At 42.9% G+C, this 23,492-nt stretch overlaps 1 protein-coding gene across 10 annotated transcripts in view; it reads right to left on the minus strand.

The window, feature by feature from the left end:
- The window catches only part of HDAC5 (histone deacetylase 5), a 148,742-nt gene that overhangs the window by 42,003 nt on the left and 83,247 nt on the right, over nucleotides 1–23,492 (minus strand). For 6 of the 10 annotated variants that reach the window (XM_070727694.1, XM_070727693.1, XM_070727699.1 and 3 more), the window contains 4 exons: nucleotides 12,098–12,357; nucleotides 5,048–5,192; nucleotides 3,816–3,933; nucleotides 1,917–2,047 (listed from right to left, as the gene is read on the minus strand). In XM_070727694.1, the coding sequence (XP_070583795.1) occupies nucleotides 1,917–2,047; nucleotides 3,816–3,933; nucleotides 5,048–5,192; nucleotides 12,098–12,357 (654 nt within the window). The remainder of the gene's footprint in view (nucleotides 1–1,916; nucleotides 2,048–3,815; nucleotides 3,934–5,047; nucleotides 5,193–12,097; nucleotides 12,358–23,492) is intronic. The other 4 variants (XM_070727695.1, XM_070727696.1, XM_070727700.1 and 1 more) reach the window with 1 other exon arrangement.

Raw genomic sequence — 23,492 nt, forward strand, 5'->3', positions numbered from 1 at the left:
GTAGCAAGGAGAAGCAGCTTCATTTACCAGATCAGTCGTACTGCTTCAAGAAAGAGTGAGCTAAATGTCAAAGTCCATGCTATTTAGACTTGGGATGACTCCAATAAGAAATAAAGAATCTGAGCAGAAGACTTTTCTTTTCTTCCTTCTCCTTCTCCTCCACAACACAGATATCCTTCAAGTGATAGACCAGGACTGATAGCCTTGTGTAGGTGGATTACGCTTATTTGGACTTTATCCGCCTCTGCCTGATAACCCCCCTCCCCCTCCCCCTCCGTGAAATCTAGAAGATACTCTACACAGACAACTTTTTTCATTCAGCTCTTACATTGTTATAAAACAGTAAGTAGAGCCCTGTTGGATCAAGCTTATGATCCATCTAGTCCATCCGCTAGCTATCCGAATGCATCCAGGAAGTTAAAAAATAAAGAAAGTTGTTGTTTTCTTCCCCTATTGCTAACCTCTCTCTGGGATTAAGGAAATAGTAAAAACTGTATTTTTCGATGAATAAGATGCACCTTTTTAACCTCAAAAAAGTGTGTGAAAAACTGGATGCATCTTATACACTGAAAGTTGCATGGGGAGAAGTTAGGCAGTGGTTAGCAGCAGTCACGGCTGTCCCCAAGGCTACTTGGCAGCCCTTGGCTGGAGGCTCAGTCCCAGGGATGGATGGGGCATTGGGCGTTCAGAGCAGAGGGCACCAGCTGCAGAATTCCCTCCCCGCAGGAGATTGGTGGATGTTGACTGAGGAGCCCTCTCAGTAGGCCGAAAAGCAGCTTGGGCGAGCGGCTGTGGCAGGAGCCAGGCAGGTGCTGCCTCTTCCCAGCTGAGGCAGCTTCGCTCAGAACGCCCTTCACTGACCGTCATTGTGTCTTATATACCAAAAAATACGGTAGCTACTAGGACAAGCAGCCATGGATAGCTGATCATTTATAAATTTGTTCAGCTCCCTCTCTGAAAACTTAGTGCCCATTATTGCATCATCTGATAGCTGCAAATTCCATTGTTTTGCTACATACCATTTCTATATGTCCTTTGAAAGTATATATTCAATCACACAATAACAAATGGACTATCATTTTATTCAAATCTTTCATTTTAGAAACTATAACACAGAAATTGGCTAGTTTCTTTGCACCACCTTTTCAAGATTTTTATTCTTTCAAACTGTATATTTTTAATTTGTAACCAAGTAAAGATCTTGGCAAGATTCGAATAACCACAAAATATACCTACAGACTGGGAGTGGGGAGAACAATGGGGAGAATGCCATTAGATAGTCAGTAGCTTCTCCAGTCAAAAAGATGAAGAGGTAACTTTAGGTACTGTACATGCTGCCAGTCACTAGGTTAGGAAGACAAACAGTCAGACTTGGCATAAGGCACCTTCCTATGTTTCTAAAATTTCCTGATATCACATAGCAGCTGGGCTGGTTTTTTCCAACTTAGTTTGACTATTTTAAAAAAAAGCTTTTGCAAAAACCAGCTGAGCTGTTACACAATTAGCATCTAAACAGCTGATTTCTTGCAAGGGACCACTGATTGCATCTAAAAATAGGCTGTTTATTAAGTCAGTCTTCACAGTATGTTTATCCAGTTCTCTACTGTAAGTTTAGAATTCATGTCATAATAATATTTTAGCAGAATGAGGATTTGGTACGTGAGGTTGATTTTTCATCAGAAGTTGAGTTTTTCACATTGTAAATACAGTATTTTATAACACACTTTAATGAATATTCTTAATTTGTAGTTCATCAGATTAAATCATTTTTTCTTTCCTTTACTCTCTCAGCACCAATGCTCTCCTTTGCTCTCTCAGCATTGTCTTTACAAGCTAGTACATTAAAGGTGCAGAAAGCCATGCAAAATTGATCCTCTTGTCTCTTTTTTATTCTTCAACTATTGATTTTTACTAACCAGTTTTCCGGAGTGGAAAGTCATCTCTGCTATCATAAGTGCCAAGTAAAGGTAGTTTGCAAGAGGCTGGTGTTCCCGGGCTTCCTGTCTGGGGAGGGGAACTCTGGTCCAATGAGGTATGATGAGCCCCCCTGCACATATAAGAAAAAAAAGGCCAGGTTCATTTATTTATTAAGAAAATTTATATGGCTGCCCAATTCACTCTTGGTGTCTCTGGGTAGCTTACAAAGAAAAACCAATAACCCCAGTCATCAAGATTTAAATCAAGAAAGATATAGTTGTACACTAATTAGCATACAAGTAATTGTCAGCCACTTACTAACTGCTTCATTTAGCAATCATTAAAATTTACAACTGTGTTTTTTTTAAAAAACAACCAAACAGCTTTCTAATCAATCTTCAAATTTATGAGTTGCAGCACTCCACAATCAAGATCACCATTTGTGCACTTTGCAACAGAGATAATAAAGAAAGTGGAAGTAAATTGCAAGCTAATCAATGATTTTCTACATAGTGACCACAGCGCTTAGCAACTTACTCATAACACTTGTGGTAGCTAAAGGAGAACTACCCCTGCTTCTTCCAAAAATATCCTTTTGCATTGTCCATTCATAATGGATTGCACTTTTACCTTATTGTTACTTGGCATTTCTTTAAATTTCATTGAATGAAAAGGACAATCAGAGCAGAGTATACTCAATAGTGAAAGGCCTCTAATACAGATAGATTCAGTTATCATTCATTTTTTCAACCAACTTATTTTTTATGTATAACCTGAAATTCTTTTATCATTTGATTCAACTTTGATGAAAGTGTTCTGTAATGCTCATTAACCAATTATGAGTTGAAAATGGTACATTGATTCTTAATTTGGTAAAGAATGAAGTAAAAATGAAGATTGGAAGGAAGATCACAGTAATCTTTTTGTTTTCCATTTCCCCTTTTGGCTAGAGAATAATCACTGACTTTGAATAATTATACACATCTTCAGCCCAAAATTTAACTGGTTATTTGATCAATATTAATACCATTTCATCAAGCAACATGGAGTATCCATTTGTCAACCAGCCAATTCAGATTGAAATCTAAGGCCTTTTCTGTAAAATAGCAATTAAAAAAAAAAAAACAACCCTGAAAGCTACTTGATAGTAGAAGCATGAAAATAAGTACAGGCATAACTGGGTAAGACTGGAAAGGACTTAGTGATATTTTCAGTAAAATTGCTAGTTTAATTGAGAAATAGATTTGACCAGATGCTATACAAATTAGACAAAGATGTACTATTGTTGTGAACAGAAAAGGAAGTAGAAAGTCTCTCACGCTTCCAATTCCCCCACAATTCATTATCCAAAAATAGAATTTGCTTTTGCATGCACAGACATATACATATATACACAGAAGAAACACACAAGCTGGCATACTGGTGAGGGAACTGTGAAAAACGCTATTTTGAGCGAGATGAATGAATGAACTACCTCCCACCGTAATATAATTATGTAAATATAATTATTTGTTGAAGAAGAACCCAAGAAACACAGTTAAATTTAGAGAAAATTGAGTCCTTTAAAATGAAAGACATATTCCTATTTTTTCCTATTGCCGGATATACATGAGCAAATATCAATTGCCTATTGGCTAGATAGATCTTCCATGTTTGTGATTGAAGTATTTGTTCCAGAACTGAAACTCAACTCTATGCACAGCCTGTCCTAAATCAGATTTAGTTGAAAATTCTAGAGCAGGGTTTCTCAATCTTGGCAACTTTAAGGTATATGGATTTCAACTCCCACAATTCTGTTGCCAGCGGGCTTGACTAGGAAATTCTGGGAGTTGAGGTCCATACATCTTAAAGTTGCCAAGATTGAGAAACCCTGTCCTAGAGACAAAGGAAAGACTTACCAGCATTTGGGATGCTGGGAGAGGGAATGATTCAAGCCACCCACTGTAGTTGGCTCTTTTGACTTGCTGAGAAGGAACTCTTGAAGTTTCAGCTTCACTTCAGTGCTTGCAATAGCACCTTTAAAAATTATAGAAAAACACTGGTAGAAAACATTAAAGGCAAGTTGAGATGTTATCTCCCTTCCCTAATCTAGGGCTATGCAAATATGTGACCTTCAATTCTCACAAGTATGCCAGTGAAATGTGTTCAGGGACACTAGATTTTTCATCTTGTATTCCAGGCTAACAACCTATTTTTAAAACCCAGCATCAATCAAGCTTACAAAAGGGGGGGGGGGATCCACTTTTTCTAAGCACACTGGCAAGAATTTTTATCACATCATTTTCACATATTCCTGAAGAATTCCATCACAGAGCTACATTTACTGTATTTTTAAATCATTCTTTATTCATTTATTATGAGGTGGAGGTTACAACATCAATTGAAGAGCCAAGTCGGACACCGTATAACATCCAAAAAATGCCTGAAATTTTATTGTCTTTAAGCATGTTATACAATCCCAGTTCGTCCCTTGAGGTTTCTCAGTGAGATCTCTCAATTCAGCCCATCCCCACGTTACTGTTGACACAATTAATTGTAAGTTGTCAAAAGCCCAGTCATGCTAGAGAAAAGTGGCAAATCTGCCCTTCCAGAGTGAAAAAAAAATTGTGTATATTTTATGACTATACAGAAATGCATTTATGTGCCTGAGTATATGCAAGATTGACTACAGGTACAACCATGGTGCTCAATTCACCATACATTGCTTCATTTAATCTTCAAAGGGAAAATGATTGCTCATCTTTATTCAAAAAATTCCCAAAGATTGCAAATTTATGAAAAATTAAATTTGTGATTTTTAATTTTTTAAAAAAATATATACATATATATATTTAAACTCTACAATCTAAAGGGAAGTGCCATAAGAAGTCATCTAACTTTGGTTTGAAAGCCACATTCATTTATTTATTTACTTTATATTGCCAATATACTTGTGAGGACAATTTTAATTATTTGAGTGAGTTTAGTTCCATGCAGATTTTTTTTTTTTCAAATATGCTTCTCTATATGGTATTTGGGGAATAGGAGAATATAATCCTCTAGCTCCTCTCTAATTTCTTCTTCCAGTCCTTGAAATATAAACAGGAAATCATTCCAATAAATGCAGTGCAATGCAATTAAAACTTATTACTTTCTTTGCTTTTCTCCTTGTTGCGTAAGATGAGTAACTGCTGCTCCAGACGCTGCTTCTCCAGCTCTTCTTGTCGCTGTTGTTCTCGTTTGCGCTGTTGCTCTAGTTCTTGTTGACGCTTGGCTGCCAACATTTCCTGCTGCTGCTGCGAAGAGAAACAGGGAGATGGTCACCACCACCAAAGACAATTGTGAACGTACTTGAGCTTACGTTGTTCATGAATGTCACATACAAAATCCAGGCATGCATTTACAGGTTACTGTGCACTATTTTTCAAACACAGATTATAGCATCAAAGCTGGAAAATGTGAATTAATATTGTCTTCGCCAATTAACAATTTTTCTCTAGCAGTAATTGTTGCTCTATAAAACCTGAGTGATAGGAAGGTTATAACTGAGGTTCTCTCTACAGGATTTTAGCCATCTAGAAGTCTCGACTAATAAAACTACCATGGAACTTCCATTCCCATTTCTATTACATACTCAGCTAATCATCTGAGGTCTTGCCTCCTACTTTTCTAGCATTTGAAATACAATAAAAGATTATGCAAAAAAAATTATAATAATAATAGTAATATTAGTGCTCTGCAATGTCCTTCAAGAGGTCCTTGTTTGCTTTTGCAGAGCATATTTGCATTTTGTAATAATGTAGATTTCTCTCGATCTTATTGGTTTGTGGCTTCTTTTTGTATTGTTTTCATCTATTATTTAATGACCTGTCAGGTGTTATAACTTTTTTTTAACAGGAATTATGCTCTTTCCAGTTATTTCTGTGGTTAGCTCTCTTACTAGGCAAAAATCAATCTTCGGCTCTGTATCCCTATGTTGTCCACAATGTAAATTTTTCATTGTGTATTTATGCTTATGTAACATATTTCTACTGTAGCCCATGCTCTTCCTCTCTCCATTCCCTAAGCTATTGTTTCCTTGTCTGGATATCAGTTGTCACCATTTATTTGTACTATGGTAACCACAGAAAAATAAATTTAGGTTTAATAAATACAGACACCGAAAGCATTCTTAAAAGATTGCTTTAAAAGTCAGAAACTTCAATTTGATAACAAAATAACATTATTTCTCAGACTTCAATTTATTTTACAAGAAGCTGCAAAAAGGGTGATGGAATTAGGAATGACATAAACATTATCCCTGGAGACTACCTGTCATTCTAGGTTTTATTGACTGTACCAATACTTTCAGAAAAAAATAGCAAAATCAAGAAGGCAAGATATGATGTAGAATGATATTAGGAAATAAAAGCACTTGGTCATATTTGGCCTCTTTTTAAGTAACTTCTGATCTGGATAGTACTTAGATGGGAGACTACTGCCAAATTCCAGGACTTCTGACTTCTTGTGAACAGCTCAGAATTGCTTAAGATGGGCAGCCATATAATATTATAAATATATACACAAATAAGAAATTGAAAAATAATCCAAAGGTGTCCTTAAGTAAATGAAAAGTGGAAAATGGAAGTCTGGGATAATAGCTAAAATAAAAAACTACCAAATACTGGTTTAAATACTGGCTGATAGCATTTATATAAACTAGTTTGTAAAACGCAATAAAAATGGTCATATAAAAAATCCTGATCATTAGACGCAACATTATTTTCAGATATAATACTGAATTGTTACTATTTAATGAATCTATTCTCTCATCTTCTGACAAGCCTATAATTAGTTGTAACTCATTTATTTGATTCATACACATATCAATAATGATAATGTAGTTTATTAGGTTATGGTTCAGCAGGATGTAACTCATTGTTTGTTTCTTAGTCTCATATATGAACCCATCAGTTTATCTGAACAAGCCAAAATCATAAAGTGTAATTGAAATGTTTTATACCACTTTGAATATAAAAACAAATACAGTGATCCCCCGCTCGTTGCGAGGGTTCCGTTCCAGGACCCCCCGCAACGAGCGGGTTTTCGCGAAGTAGCACTGCGGAAGTAAAAACACCATCTGCGCATGTGCAGATGGTGTTTTTAACTTCCGCAGCGCTAGCGAGGAGCCGAAGATTGGGGGCGGCGCGGCTGTTTTAAAACGTCGCCGCCGACATGGGGGCTCGCTAGCACCCCCCCGAACCCCCAACCCGGGTTTGGGGGGTGCTAGCAAGCCCCCCATGTCGGCGGCGACGTTTTAAAACACCCGCGCGGCTTTCCAATGAGTCCCGAAGACAAACGTCAAACTTCCGCGTTTGTCTTCGGGACTCATTGGAAAGCCGCGCGGGTGTTTTAAAACGTCGCCGCCGACATGGGGGGCTCGCTAGCACCCCCCCAAACCCCCAACCCGGGTTTGGGGGGGTGCTAGCAAGCCCCCCATGTCGGCGGCGACGTTTTAAAACACCCGTGCGGCTTTCCAATGAGTCCCGAAGACAAACGCGGAAGTTTGACGTTTGTCTTCGGGACTCATTGGAAAGCTCCGATCGTTTTAAAACAGGCGCGCCGTTCTCCGCTGACTCCTGGCGAACTTCCCCGCTTTAGGAGTCAGCGGAGAACGGCGCGCCTGCTTTAAAACGATCGGAGCCGGCCGGCTCCGATCGTTTTAAAACAGGCGCGCCGTTCTCCGCTGACTCCTGGCGAACTTCCCAGGCGAAGGGCGAAGGGCGAAGGGCGGGCGAGCGGGTGCTGGGGGGGGCTTCGCCCTCCCGCCAGCAAGAGGGGGAAGACCCAGGGAAGCCGCCCAGCAGCTGATCTGCCCGGCGCCATCTACGCATGCGTGCCCATAGAAAAAAGGGCACGCATGCGCAGATGGTGTTTTGACTTCCAGGTTCAAAAATCGCAAATTACCCTGTTCGCAATGGTCGGGGACGCAATAACCAGGGGATCACTGTATATTGAAAAGAAAAATTGCCTCTTCACAATCAAAATGGAAGAAAGCTGAAAAGACATACAAGTTTTCCAGCCTTACCTGGGCTCTCTGTATTAATCTGAAGTTCAGAATTACATCTGAATGAGGTCAGTATAAGTTATAACTTGGTTAGGCTGTAAACTCTTAAAATGAAGAACACAATAGTCTTTTTCTCAAGTGCTTTTAAAAGTATGAAGTGGATTGTGAGTGATTCATACTGACAGAATCTTCCTGTCCTTGAAAATATGGATTACTAAAATACAACACATGAACACCATCAAATAACATCATCAAGTAGTTTTAATTATTGCTATTGAAGCGAAGTCTGGAGATGCACTCATGACTGATCAAAATAGAAACACAATGTCACACTTGGAGAGGAAAGAATATGTCAGGATTCAAACCACTATAAATTTTATCTCTGGGTTCTGCAAATTGGAAAATAACAGCATATAACTTTCTTTGATCAGGTCTAGGAAAAAAATAAGTGTTCAACTACCCAGGTTTTTTTCTCCCCATTTGGATTCCGTCTAAGGACTTCTAAATGAAAGGTAGAATCCATACAATGTTTGAGTCTTACCTCTTATAAATTCAACAGTGCCTTAAGGAAAGGAATTCCTACTACAATCCAGAATAGCTAATTAAACGTAACTGAAGTAAATGCTGATTTATTTCTACCAGTGTTTTCATCTGCATTGAATTTCAAATTCTAGCTTGCTTCTTTGAACTCAGAGATCTCTCCTTCATAAAGAGCTCTGCATTTTGATCATGAGGATAAGACGGAGTGGCTGTGGGTTTTGCCTCCCAAGGACAATCCCATCTGTCCGTCCATTACCCTGGGGGGGGATTATTGACCCCCTCAGAGAGGGTTCGCAACTTGGGCGTCCTCCTCGATCCACAGCTCACATTAGAAAACCATCTCTCAGCTGTGGCGAGGGGGGGCGTTTGCCAAGGTTCGCCTGGTGCACCAGTTGCGGCCCTATCTGGACCGGGACTCATTGCTCACAGTCACTCATGCCCTCATCACCTCGAGTTTCGACTACTGTAATGCTCTCTACATGGGGCTACCTTTGAAAAGTGTTCGGAAACTTCAGATCGTGCAGAACGCAGCTGCGAGAGCAGTCATGGGCTTACCTAGGTATGCCCATGTTTCACCATCACTCCGCAGTCTGCATTGGCTGCCGATCAATTTCCGGTCACAATTCAAAGTGTTGGTTATGACCTTTAAAGCCCTTCATGGCATTGGGCCAGAATATCTCCGAGACTGCCTCCTGCCGCACGAATCCCAGCGACTGATTAGGTCCCACAGAGTGGGCCTTCTCCGGGTCCCGTCAACTAAACAATGTTGGTTGGCGGGCCCCAGAGGAAGAGCCTTCTCTGTGGCGGCACCGGCTCTCTGGAACCAACTCCCCCCGGAGATTAGAACTGCCCCTACTCTTCCTGCCTTCCGTAAGCTCCTCAAAACCCACCTTTGCCGTCAGGCATGGGGGAATTGAATCATCTCCCCCTAAGCATGTTTAATTTATACATGGTATGCTTGTGTGTGTGTCTGTTAGTATATGGGGTTTTTAAAGCTTTAAATATTTTAACTGATTGGATTATTTATGATTTGTACTACTTGCTGTGAGCCGCCCCGAGTCTTCGGAGAGGGGCGGCATACAAATCCAAATAATAAATAAATAATAAATAAATAATAAAAACAATAAAACAAGGGAGAAACGACCCACCATGCTTGCCAATCCAAAATTAGAAAAATGCTGATTGAAACATACCTCATCTCATTCCCAACATTAATAGTTCTTCCCTGATTTGAGCTCTAAAGTATGGATCCCCTATCAGAAAGGACCCTGATTCTTGGAACATTATGGGTAACAAGAGATGGAACTTATAGCAAGGATTTACCAACGGAAAGGAGCAAAGAAGAAAACAGGGAAAGAAGCACTGGCCTGGGGGACGAAAGCAGTGAAGGGCTGCCCGTCTTTGGCACTGCCAGTGCGCTCTCCGAGGGCATGGATGCGAGATTCAGCTTCTGTGCATGCGCTGCAAGAGAAATCTCATGCAAGAACGCTTGCATGAGATTTCGCCTACTTTCAGCTATATTTTTGCTTCCGCACATGTGCAAAGCAAAAAAAGCACCAAAAATAGGCAAAATCTCTCACGCACAAGCTTCCTCGTGTGAGATTTTGCTTGCAGCTCATGCACAAAAGCGGACGTGCACATGCACGATTTTTGCTACCACACTGTCGTGTGGCCCAATACCGGTTGCAGCCCACCACTGGGCGGGACATAGGTTTCGGTAACTGAATGCTATAGGTACCACACATTCCATAGGTTCGCCATCATAGACTACATGCCACACTAGCTAATTACGGAGAAATATGAGGAGCAGGGAAAGAGGAGAAAGAAGCCTCTTTCTCTCAAGCTGGTTGCTCCATTGCCCATTTCTCCATTGCAGCACAGCTCTTCTGTCCACAAAATCCTCATCTTTAATGGCCGACGCCAAAGCAGATAAACAGCTGCCAGGAAGTAGCCGGTTGGCCAGGGAGTTGGGTGCCCTTCCTCTCCGGGACCGCCTCCTGCTGCACGAATCCCAGCGACCGGTTAGGTCCCACAGAGTTGGCCTTCTCCGGGTCCCGTCGACTAAACAATGTCATTTGGCGGGACCCAGGAGAAGAGCCTTCTCTGTGGCGGCCCCCACCCTCCTTGCCTTTCGCAAGCTCCTTAAAACCCACCTCTGTTGTCAGGCATGGGGGAATTGAAAATTTTTTCTCCCTTCCCCCTAGGCTTATAGAATTTGTATATGGTATGTTTGTTGGTATGATTGGTCTCTTAAATTGGGTTTTTTTAGATTACTTTTTAATATTAGATTTGTTACATTGTTTTTTATTGTTGTTAGCCGTCCCGAGTCTTCGGAGAGGGGCGGCATACAAATCTAAATAAACTAAACTAAACTAATTCTCCTAGCAATAGCAAGCTGAGAATTTATCTTTACAAAATGCCTGCCCATGCTAATAAAACAGTCTGCCACCTCCCAAATTGCATCGATGGCAGTGGTAAATGAAGGGCAGGAATCCATGCCATGCCTAGCGATGGAGGAAAAGGGGATGGCAAGGGGAGCCCCATCTTGCCACGCACCCCCCCCCATTGAAAGGCGGCGGCAACCCAGCCACTTCTCTTGCCCACCCTCTCTGCCACTGGAAGCCAAGCCATCTCTCTCTCCTTCCGTTTCTCTGGTCTCACAGTCTACCGCACAGGCTGGGAAGGGCACACTTTGTGGTGGGGCGGCGTGCAGCAGCAGAGCGTCCTCAGCGAAACAGGATGCAGAGTGTGCCCAGCTCAGCCTTTCAGGGGATCAGCTGATTTCAAACAGCACACAATTTTAATAAGCGGTTCGGATGAACTGACTGAATCCTACGTCTGCATTGCTGCCTCAGTTGGGGAACACTGGTGTCTTCACAGCCAATTGGCAGTTGGATTAGCCTCCCAGAATACTGCCAATCAGCTGTTCCAGTCAGCAGGGGTTGCTGCTGCCTGTCACCGCCACTGCACCAACTCTCTCCCCTCTTCCCCCAGGTATGGCAAACTCCCAGCAGATGCAACATTCGATGTATAAGACACACATAAATCTTCACCCACTTTTTTTGGGGGGGAGTGTATCTTATACTCTGAAAAATATGGTAGTTTTCTGATTTATTTATTTTTAACTGTCATCTACTGGCTATTTTCTAGATGTGGTAACCAATGGTTGCAAGATCAGGGAGGAAATAAAATAAAGGAGATAAATGATAATTCAGGCCACAGCTATAATGAAAGCCTCAGGTTGCAAGATGGAGAAGCTACATGCTATAATATCAGAGGAACCCCAAGCCTCTTAAGTCTGGGTTTTATCTGGGTTTTATCAATAATCAATCTTGCTTATATGTAGCCTCATCAAATCTGAAACTATGCTTCAACTATTGATTTTTTTTTCTAGGAAATATGCTGTTTCAACAAGTACTAGTATCGTTGGCCTAAATTACCCTGTGACAAAACAAGGTATTGTATGCATACCATTCCAGTTAGAATCCTGTTGAAATTATTTCCGCTGGGCTAGGGTTCTTGACAACTGCTGCCAGTTCAAATAGGCAATTCTGGGTGTGACACGAAAAGTAAGATTCAGAAGGAGACAGCTTTGTGAGTTCATCTCCAAATTACCTTGAGGTGTTTCTGCAATTGGACTTCATGCTGCCGCGTTAGGTGCTCATGTTGCTTCTGAAACTCGGCAAAGAGCAGCTGCTTCTGCAATTGCTGTTGCTGTTTCAGAGCCAGTAGTTCCTGCTGCAGCTGCTGCTCACGGGCAGTAGGGTCCATAGTGGGTACATTAGACCGGGAATCCATCCGCAAATCCACTGGGGTGCTGTGGCTGTTGCAAGAACTCTGCATCACCATGGGAAGAACCGGCTTCAAGTCCATAGCTGGGGATTAGAAAGAGAGTTCATGATTGTAGTATAACAATCTGCAACAAAGAAAGTTGAGGTCATGGCCTACATACGCATGTTTATCTATCCTTAAATAAGAGCCTTGCAGCAAGTAGAGTTCTTCTGCCTGCAAGATAAAACTGTTGGAAGAGAAATGTCATAGATATACTATCATAATTTTATGCATGTCAATAGCTAAACATGATTTATCATTTATGAAGTCTATCTTGCCATTAAATTGTTGGTTGCTCCAATGTCATGGAAGGTTGATTAACAATCTGGATACTTGGGAAAGAATTTTGGGTTTGTTTGTGGCTGACAATAGGAAATGGGAATTGCAACAATATATTATATTTCAGATTTTTAGCCAGCTACCTATTCTTTTGTTTTTAAGGATTGATTCAATAGCCTTACACCTTTTTCTACTACTGAGAATCATTTCCTATTCAGTGACCAAATTCTACCCTACTAGATTATAGGATTTTAAAAAATCTTATTTTTCTTCTTTTAAAATTGTTGTACTTCTGCAAATGTTAAAATCCCATTAATCTCGATAACCCTCTTATTTTGTATACATTGTGTTGCTTGACTACCTGAGAATCTGTGGTTAGATAATTTAGAAAGTGGGAGGAAAAAGACATTTTTGCTGCTATTGCTAAATAACCAAAGAAAATATCTCTTACTAAAGAGCAGATCTTGTTATCTTTTGCCTACCCTTATTTCATCCTTTTAATAGCCCTTGTGAGATTGCTTAGAGCCATGATGGGATGAACCAATGGCATGTGTGCCACAAGTGACATGCGGAGCCATATTAGAGGGCACATGAGGCGTTGCCTTATGTCAGCTCCAGCATGCTTGCATGCACTAGCCAGCAGATTTTCGGCCCTGAGGAAGGCCGTTTTGCCCTTTGCTTCAGGGAGTGCAAAAAAAATATGTCCAACGGGCAAACGGAAGTTTGGAAAAATTGACTTCCGGTTTGCCTGTTGTGCTTGCTTTTCACTTCACTTCACTTCCTGAAGCCCCAGAGTGCGGAAAACTGCACAACAGGCAAATCAGAAAACAGACTTCCAATTTTCCCGTTGTGCTGTTTTTTGCACTCTCGGGCTTCAGGAAGCCTCTGGAGTATGAAAAACAGCACAATGGGCAAACTGGAAATCCATTTTTCCAAACATCAGTTTGCCCGTTTGGTTGTTTTTTCACCATCCCAAGCTTCAGTGAGGCCTGCGTGCGTGCATGGAAACAGTTGGGGGGGGGGATTGTGTGCATACACAGGGGTGTGTGCATGTGGGAGGGGAGGGAATGGATATGGGAATATGTGCTTGAGCTAGCATACAAGCCAAAAAGATTTTTGCCATCACTGGCTTAGAGTATTATACTGAAGAGCTCTAAGCACATGGCTAAACAGACATCAGACTTGTGGATTCAGAAATTCAAAACAAGGAAGGCAAAGGGGCTTGGAAATAAAAGCCACAAGTAAATTGAGTTTACTTGCTCTAGGTTTTGTAACAAACTTGCTCTAGTTTGTAACAAGAGATATCAGACAACTTATAAATCCTTAACTGCAGCCTAAGAGTTCAATGTCATCATTACAGGGACATGATATTAATGAAGAACATATTTAACATGAGTTTGTATTTTTCCCGACCTCCTTTCACGAAGATGGGCAGCCGAACAAAATATTTAAATGTACTTATTTTCAGTACTCTAGAAGAACACTAACAACTAGTGTTAGTACAACTGCAAAAGAAAAGTTTATTTATTATAAAATAAATAAAAATTATTTGCAAGACATGGAGCAATTTCTGAATCTTCCAAGCATATTACAATCCAAACCAGTGGTAAATATCATGCCAGTCTCAGGCATCTGGCATCTATTGAGGAGTTTAACATGTGAAATATATCACAATTAATGAATGGATGAGTATTCCAAGGTTCCAAATAAATCTATTCATAAATGGATGCCAATTTCCAATTAGCACTACTTATTTTTGAGATATTTTGCCAACCACTGCCAGTGTAATGGCTTTTTTTATCCACCAACATTTTAAGATGCCTAGACATGAGTGGTACAAATTCTCCCACATCTTCAGTCTTTTCCAAGTCTAAAATCAAGATGAGGCCTCCTAAATCAATATGAAAATGCAGGTGAAAATATGATACTGTATATAAGCAAACATAAGAATCATCTTCAGGGATATTCATCTAACCAACGTTTGGAGGTTTGTTTAAGAAACTGTGCAGACACACAAATTATTGGTTTTCAGTGTTACCGTTCTACACATATTTGGGCCCTGATTCAAAGGTCTGGAAAAATGACACAAGAAGTATTCATCACAGATAAATCTTGTAAAATAAAATCCTTGGTGGCCTAGGCCACATATGCTGCAAACTAAGATGGTAGCAAGGCCTGCTATTTTTGAAACTTCCTAATTATGAAAAAGTCTCTACAAATAAAAAATTGTGTCAAAAAGCAGCAAGACAGCTATTGCTCATTTGTACTGGTTATGTTTACTTATAGAGTTTTATGTTATATTTTTATAAGGAAACAATTTGCAAGCTCTGTCTCCTTCACCACCAGTAGAAAATCTTACTCACTATCTCTGCAAATATGTAGCCTACCCCAGATGTATTAACAGATTGGTCTTGGGGAGGGAGGAAATTTAGATGGCAGCTATTCCCAGGCAATCAAAGCTGTCCTTTTTTACATATGTGCGACACACATAACAAAGCGACAGGGCTTCAATCACATAGTCATTACTGCCATCTTGAACACTCACACACACTGACACTTTTAGATTAGGCTATAATGAGAACCATTTGAGGGCAAAAGATGGGAGGGTGATTAGTGGAGCTGTATCTTTATACATTAAGAGGGGGTTGCTTTGAAGAGAAAGGAGGGAAATTCCTAACTAATTAAATTTGTGTGTCTGTAGGAACTCTGTAGAACAAAACCTATTTAAAAATAAAGTTTGGCATTTTCCTTCAAAGGCTTGCAAGGGATATTACTTTTTCCTTAGCTTAAGTCCTAGTGGTTGCTAAGATCAATCCCTAGCAATCCAAACATTGGATTCCTAAACTCACAAACATACCGTATTTTTCGGGGTATAAGATGCCCCAAAGTATAAGACATACATCAGTTTTGGGGAGGAAAACAAGAAAAAAAAACCCCTCCCTCTGCCTACCAGCATCCATTGGTATTCATCTGGCTAATGCCATTGCAGCAAAGAGCAAACAGCCTTGTCAGCTTCAGCATGTTATTTATTGCAGCCTGATTCGGCACAAGCAGCTGACTGGCATTTGGATTGGCCTCCCGGCATACCGCCAATCAGCTGTTCCAGGCTGCGGGGATTGCCAAGCCCATTGCTGCCTCCATGTGTCGCGTTTTTGGTCTCGGCGCACATATTTTCAGCCTCCACATGCTCTGTTTTAGACCCATCTTGGGCTCCCAGGATTGTCACAGCGTATCACCGCCTCCATGTGTTGTGTATTCAGCTGATTTCAGGCAGTCGGGATCCTCATCAATGCTGCCACTCCCCCCCCACCTGGAATCAGCCAAAAATGTCATGTGTGGAGGCAACAAACATGATACACGGAGGCGGCAATAGGCAGCGATGTGCTGTGGCAATCCCTGAAGTCTGGAACAGGTCTAAAATGGAGCATGCAGAAGCTGAAAATGCGACATGTGGAGGCCAAAAACAACCTAAAGGTGGGGCCAGCGGGTGGGTGGGGGCTTTGGCAAACATTCGGTGTACAAGATGCGCCACAATTTTCACCCATGGGGGGGAGTCTAATACTCCAAAAAGTATGGTAATTGCAAAACTGCCATAAAAAATATGTACCTCTATCAGCGTAGAGAATTCCTTAAAAAAGAGCAGTCTTAGGTGGACATAAAACAAAAATATCATGGTAAGGTTAATCAAGGGACAGTTTTCAAAAATAGCTGTGACCAATAATGACTGTAATCTACTGGATAGGGGCAAAATAAATATCATCTAAATCCCTCAAATGATGGATAGATGATGTGAATGAACAAGGGCTGCTGCATCTGGAGTCAATCTGTCAATCTAGCATGTTAGCTGCAGAAATCAGATGCTTTTCAAAAGTAAGATCTCGTGATGTGCTCTTGTTTAAAATTTATCATCACTCTGATGTACAGTACTGATAATTTTGAGCCTGAGGACTGGTAGTCTTACTAGCCTTGAAATGTTATCTCTATACAGGCTCTCAGCCTTCTTGCAACTTTAATGAGAAATAAATGGACATATTAAGTGCCCTTATAGGATTCATGTGGAGGTCTTTTCAAGCAGAAGACACAGCTTTCAAGCCTTAATAGAGAGAGGCAGAGGGAGAGAGGCAGAGACAGATTTCTCACATATTGGCAACTTGGGTAGAACTCAGCACTACTTATGCAGGTTCTTTTACACTTTCCAAAGTAACACTGCTACTGCTACTGTTCCCACTCTTCTATATCTGAGTCACTTGCAGTCGATTTGGCACACTGTGAATGAACAAGGGCTACGATGACTCATCAGATACATACCCTCTGTTTTCACTGCTGTTGTAAAAAAGCATGGTCTGTTTTATTAAGTCACGTGTGCATGTCTTATGTGTGAATGTGCATATATATGTATGCATGTATGCATGTATGTATGCATGCATGTATGTACACACATATATATGTATGTGTATGTTTATAGAACTCCTCATCACCATTACCACCCCAAAACAGAACAGCCCTGCACAGACAGGCATGGACGTAGCATCAGTAGCTAAGAAATTAAGTCCAATGCAAACCATCCTTTTCTGGGATTCTGGTGTAATTATAAGCAAGAGGGTTGCAGCAAGGGAAAAAGGCCACAAAAGACAACAAGAAAGTCAGAAACTAAATATAGATGAAGCTAAACAACAGCTGTTCACAGAAAGCAAGGAGAGGAAGAAAGAAGGACAGTTAACCCAAAGGTGAGAAAGACAGAAGAGAGGGGGAGAAAAGAACTCTACAGATTCTTGATTGATTGTTCTCAGGTTTTTAATGCTTCTTGAGACTCTTGTCTGTCGAGCAAAACAGAAGTGGGAACAAACAGTTCTGCAAAGTTTTAAAAGGCATAGAGGAAAAACAGAGTTTTTATTCTTGAAAAGTAGAGACATACTAAATACTAATATGTTTTGATTAATAATTTCCAAAGCAGATGCCTTAAAATATTAATGTACATGTGACCAACGAGTAAGCCGCCCCGAGTCTGCAGAGGGGCAACATACAAATCTAATAAATAAATAAATGAATGAATGAATGAATGAATGAATGAATGAATGAATACATAAATAAACCTGAAGCGAAGCCATTTTTAAAACTTTTATCAAGTAAATAAACAAAATTGTGCAATACAAAGAGTACTATAGCTTGTAGCTATAGCCAGTGAATAAAGCACCCAACTTTCAATTTCGACATCATGGTTATTAGTCCAAGGATTTTTCAAATTGTGGGTCCAGACCCTGGGAGAATAGGGACCAGCATTGCAAGATCTTTCTTTCGTTCTTTCTTTCTTTCTTTCTTTCTTTCTCTCTCTCTCTCATCTTTTGCAGGCAAAGTGAAAACATCAAATTGGGGTTGGACATTAATCCTCATTTTGCTTATGCACAATACAGTAGGTAGTTGCTGTCCTACAGTGTCTTATGATAATACAGATTAACATTTAATCATTATTATGTAGCAATAATCTATTGTTACTGATGATACATTAATGTAAATTAATGTACCATTTTAGTATTGCAACGTTTGAAAAGCAATACGTATATTAGTTGGTTAGCTGACAGCATTGTGGAGAGAGGATGTTGAGGGTTGACATTAAGGTTAAGAACTCAAGGAAAGTCTTGCAAAATGCCATCAAAATCCAGCATCTAATATACCAGCAGTCTATCACAAACTCACAAGCAGAACATAAGGCAAAAGATATTTCCCAATATTCTTGCTTCACAATATTTTGTAAAGTTTTTAAATAATTCAAATATAGGTAGTCCCTGACTTTCAACCACAAATGGGATTAGAATTTTTGCTATTAAACAAGCTTATGTTTTAAGTGATTTTACAACTTTTTGCCACGGTTGCTAAACAAAATAACGTTAAATGAATCAAGGGTGGGTTAAGTGGATCTAGTTTCCCACATTGATTTTGCTTATAGGAATTCAGCGGTATAGGAATACAAACAAGGAAGATCCAGAACACTATTCATTCCGGTTCCGGTATGAGTGGTGAGGAGATGGAGGATTCACCGCTCCCCTGAGATAATGGCAAAGATCATCAAAAATGAGTCAATCCAGACCAGACATTGTCTGACTCCTTCTGGCTTTGCAACCTTCCGTGCTTGGGGGATTAAAACCGAATGCTGTTGTGTTGCTTTGTGTGGCGCCAGGGACAATAGCCCTGAGAAATTGCCTGGGTGATCAGCTGGGGAGTGGAAGATGGCGGCTGCTCCCAGACGCTGAACGTTGAGGTGGAGAGAGAGCTGGAGGGAAGTGAGCGGAGAACAACCCGGGGAACAAACTGACCCTCTAAGCGACCCTGTCAGTGAGACACCAGGAAGTGAGAGTGATTGGTGCCGAAGCGACAGAGGTGCCGAGATGACGGAGCGGTGGTGGATGGGATGAGGTGGGTGGGTGGGACTATGGTATGTATGAGGTGAATGGATATGGCATGAATGAAATTCTTGGCACACCTGACGCTGGAGAGGCAGGAGGGGAGGGGGCACCTATCTCTGGGTGGCAGAGGGTCAGAACATTCTGGTGCTGCTGGGGAGAGGCAGATATGGTGGGAGCCACAGAGCCAGCCATTCCAGGGGAAGGAGGGATCGCTGCTTAATAGCAATTCCTTGTTCCAGCTCCGTGAGCTCAACCCAGGGTGCTGGTGACAAGTGTAATCCTGGCCCTGGGCTCAGGCTGCTGTTACTCAATGCCAAGTCGGTGGTAAATAAACTCTCCTCATCCGGGATTTGATCCTGGAGGGGGTGGCCGACCTGGCTTGTGTTACTGAAACCTGGCTGGGCCCAGAGGGAGGAGTTCCTCTCTCTGAAATCTGCCCAGCCGGGTTTGAGATTTGGCATCAGCCTCAACCCCAGGGAAGGGGGGGAGGAGTGGCTATTATAGTCAGGGAGAGCCTTTGCCTGCGTAGACTTGTTGCTCCAGAGATTGTGGGTTGTGAGTACCTCCTGGTGAAGTTGGACTTAGGGGTACAGGTGGGCTTGTTACTCACGTACCTGCCTCCCACCTGCGTGTCAACAGCCCTGCCTATGCTGCTCGAGGAGGTAGCCGGGCTGGCGGTGAGGTTCCCCAGACTTATTGTCTTGGGGGACTTTAACCTACCATCGCTCAGTGAAACCTCTGGGCTAGCGCAGAAGTTCATGGCCACCATGACAGCCATGGACCTGATTCAAGTAGTACAGGGTCCGACTCACGAGAGTGGGCATGCACCCAACATGGTATTCCTCTCTGAGCAACTGAGCAATGGTCTGAGACTAAGGGGCTTAGAAGTGTTGCCTTTGTCATGGTCAGACCATTTTCTATTGCGGCTTGACTTCCTGGCTCCAATCCTTCCCCGCAGGGAGGCGGAACCGACTAGGTGGTTCCACCCCATCCTCCATCTCCTCACCACTCGTACCGGAACCGGAGGGCTTTCAGAGGGCGCTTGGGGTTGTTCCAGATGCACTCGTCCACAGTTCAGCAGTCTCTTGCTGAGGCTGCAGCGGAGGCTCCTGACCGGATTGCGCCGTTGCGACCTCTCCACAGCACTAGACCCCGTAGAGTTCCATAGTTCAACAAGGAGCTCCGGGAGTTGAAACGCCAGAAGAGACGTCTACCGAAGCGATAGTGGAAGAGTAAGTCCGAATCTGATCGAACACTTGTAAGAGCTCATATTAAGACTTACAAAGTGGCGCTCAAGGCGGTAAGATGTGCGTATCATGCCGCCTTGATTGCATCAGCAGAATCCCGCCTGGCCGCTCTGTTTAGGGTGACCCACTTCCTTCTTAACCAGGAGGGAGTTGGGGAGCCCTTAGAGAGTAGTGCCGAGGATTTTAACATGTTTTTCGCTGATAAAATCGCTCGGATCCGGGCGGACCTCGACTCCGATTGGATAACAGAGTCGACTGACAATGAGTCAGTCGAGGTGAGTGGGGCCCATTCTTGTCCATCTGTCTGGGAAGAGTTTGATCTGGTGACACCTGATGAAGTGAACAAGGCCATTGGAGCTGTGAGTTCCGCTACCTGTTTACTGGATCCGTGTCCCTCCTGGCTGGTCTTGGCCAGCAGGGAGGAGAAACGGAGCTGGGTCCAGGAGATTGTCAATGCTTCTTTGGGGAGGGGGTCCTTTCCGGATCCCTACAAGGAGGCACTTGTGCGCCCCCTTCCTCAAGAAGCCTTCCTGGACCCAGCCATTCTTAACAACTATCATCCAGTCTCCAACCTTCCCTTTATGGGAAAGGTTGTTGAGAAGGTGGTGGTGCTCCAGCTCCAGCGGTCCTTGGAAGAAGCTGATTATCTAGGCCCTCAGCAGTCAGGATTCAGGCCCGGCTACAGCACGGAAACTGTTTTGGTCGCGTTGATGGATGATCTCTGGCGGGCCCGGGACAGGGGTTTATCCTCTGTCCTGGTGCTTCTTGACCTCTCAGCGGCTTTCGATACTATCAACCATGGTATCCTTCTGCGCCGGCTGGAGGGGTTGGGAGTGGGAGGCACTGATCTTCAATGGTTCTCCTCCTACCTCTCCGGTCGGTCGCAGTCAGTATTAGTGAGGGGTCAGAGGTCGACCTCTAGGTCTCTCCCTCAGGGGTCGGTTATCTTTCCCTCCTGCTATTTAATATCTACATAAAATCGTTGAGCGAGATCATCCAAGGGCATGGGGTGAGGTATCATCAGTATGCGGATGATACCCAGTAGTACATCTCCACCCCATGTCCAATCAATGAAGCAGTGGATGTGAGGTGCCGGTGCCTGGAGGCTGTTGGGGTCTGGATGGGTGTCAACAGACTCAAACTCAACCCTGATAAGACGGAGTGGCTGTGGGTTTTGCCTCCCAGGGACAATTCCATCTGTTCGTCCATCACCCTGGGGGGGAATCATTGACCCCCTCAGAGAGGGTCCGCAACTTGGGTGTCCTCCTTGATCCAGAGCTCACATTAGAGAAACATCTTTCAGCTGTGGCAAGGGGGGCATTTGCCCAGGTTCACCTGGTGCACCAGTTGCGGCCCTATTTGGACCGGGAGTCACTGCTCACAGTCACTCATGCCCTCATCATCTCGAGGCTCAACTACTGTAACGCTCTCTACATGGGGCTACCTTTGAAGAGTTTTCGGAAACTTCAGATCATGCAGAATGCAGCTGCGAGAGCAATCATGGGCTTCCCTAGATATGCCCATGTCACACCAACACTCCCCAGTCTGCATTGGTTGCCGATCAGTTTCCGGTCGCAATTCAAAGTGTTGGTTATGACCTATAAAGCCCTTCATGGCATCGGACCAGAATATCTATGAGACTGCCTTCTGCCGCATGAATCCCAGCGACCAGTTAGGTCCCACAGAGTTGGCCTTCTCCAGGTCCCAATGTCGTTTGTGGGGGAAGAGCCTTCTCTGTGGCAGCCCCGACCCTCTGGAATCAGTTCCCCCCAGAGATCAGAATTGCCCCCACCCTCCTTGCCTTTCGTAAGCTCCTCAAAACCCACCTCTGTCGTCAAACTTGGGGGATGGGGGAATTGAGATATTCATTCTTCCCGAAGCCTATACAATTTATGCATGGTATATATGTGTGTGTTTGTTTGGTTTTTAATAATTAGTTGCTAAACAAATGATTGCAAGTCAAGGACTATTTGTAATGTTAGCCTCAAAAGATTCCAGTCATGTAATGCAAAATAACTGTTGCTTCCAAACTCAGGTTGGCTGAGCCAAAAAGGACAGAGTGCAAAACATAAATACTTCTGCCCTTATAAACAAACACAAATAGTATGTACGCATTGTACACCTTTTTGTCCTATTGCTAAAAGTGTATGAAACTTTTGGTAAGGTGGCAGTTGACAGGCAAGAAGGGGAAATAAATTCCCTCACATGGAGTCAACTGCACCAACACCTCACACTCGATTCCAAATAAGAAACATTCTTGGGCAATGAGGACAGGGCTGGAATCAGAAGCTGGCACTATTAAGTGTATTTTAAGGTCCCAGAGGAACCATTCTGAACTCAAATCACATTGTTCTGAACCAGACAAATTTTCTTTGAATGCAAAAATATACTGTCCCATTAATTTTAGCGGTGGTTTAACTTATTTGCATTTGAAACTAAATGTTTCAAGTTCAAAATGACTCAAATTCAAAGTACTAAACACATCTCTACTGACCACAATATCATCTACTGTTCTTCCTCCTCTACCTTTTGTTTTTAATGCTTATTTACCTGCTATCTCTTGATATGAGAATGCAAGAAGTGCAAAATGGATTGGCAGCATCGTCCATTTCAGCAGCAATAATCCTTGGACAGGGAGGGAAGCCAGCAATGGTAAAAAAGTAACATGTACAGTTGTACCTCATGATACGGACCCCTCGCCATACGAACAACCCGAGATACGAACCCGGGGTTCGGATATTTTTTACCTCTTCTTACGAACGTTTTCTGTCTTACGAACCCGGCCCCGCCGCCCAGCTGTTGCTTTTTGAAACAGCCGGGGGCTTCCCAGCGTCCTCCTGAACCCGAACGCCAAACCCGAACTTCCGGGTTTGGCGTTCGGGAGGCCGCCGAGAAGCCCCCCCGGCTGTTTCAAAAGGTGACAGCCGGGCGGCGGGGCTTCTCGACGGCCTCCCGAACGCCGAACCCAGAAGTTCAGCAAAAGTTCGGGTTTGGGTGGCCGCCGAGAAGCCCCGCCGCCCAGCTGTCACCTTTTGAAACAGCCGGGGGGCTTCCCAGCGTTCTCCTGAACCCAAACGCCAAACCCGAACTTCCAGGTTCGGCGTTCAGGAGGCCGCCGAGAACCCCCCCCCCCGGCTGTTTCAAAAGACGACAGCTGGGCGGCAGGGCTTCTCGGCGGCCTCCCGAACGTCGAACCCGAACGTTCGGCAAAAGTTCGGGTTCGGGAGGCCGCTGAGAAGCCCCGCCGCCCGG

This window comes from Erythrolamprus reginae, chromosome Z (assembly GCF_031021105.1).
Source record: "Erythrolamprus reginae isolate rEryReg1 chromosome Z, rEryReg1.hap1, whole genome shotgun sequence".
In the NCBI taxonomy this organism is placed as follows: Eukaryota; Metazoa; Chordata; class Lepidosauria; order Squamata; family Dipsadidae; genus Erythrolamprus; species Erythrolamprus reginae.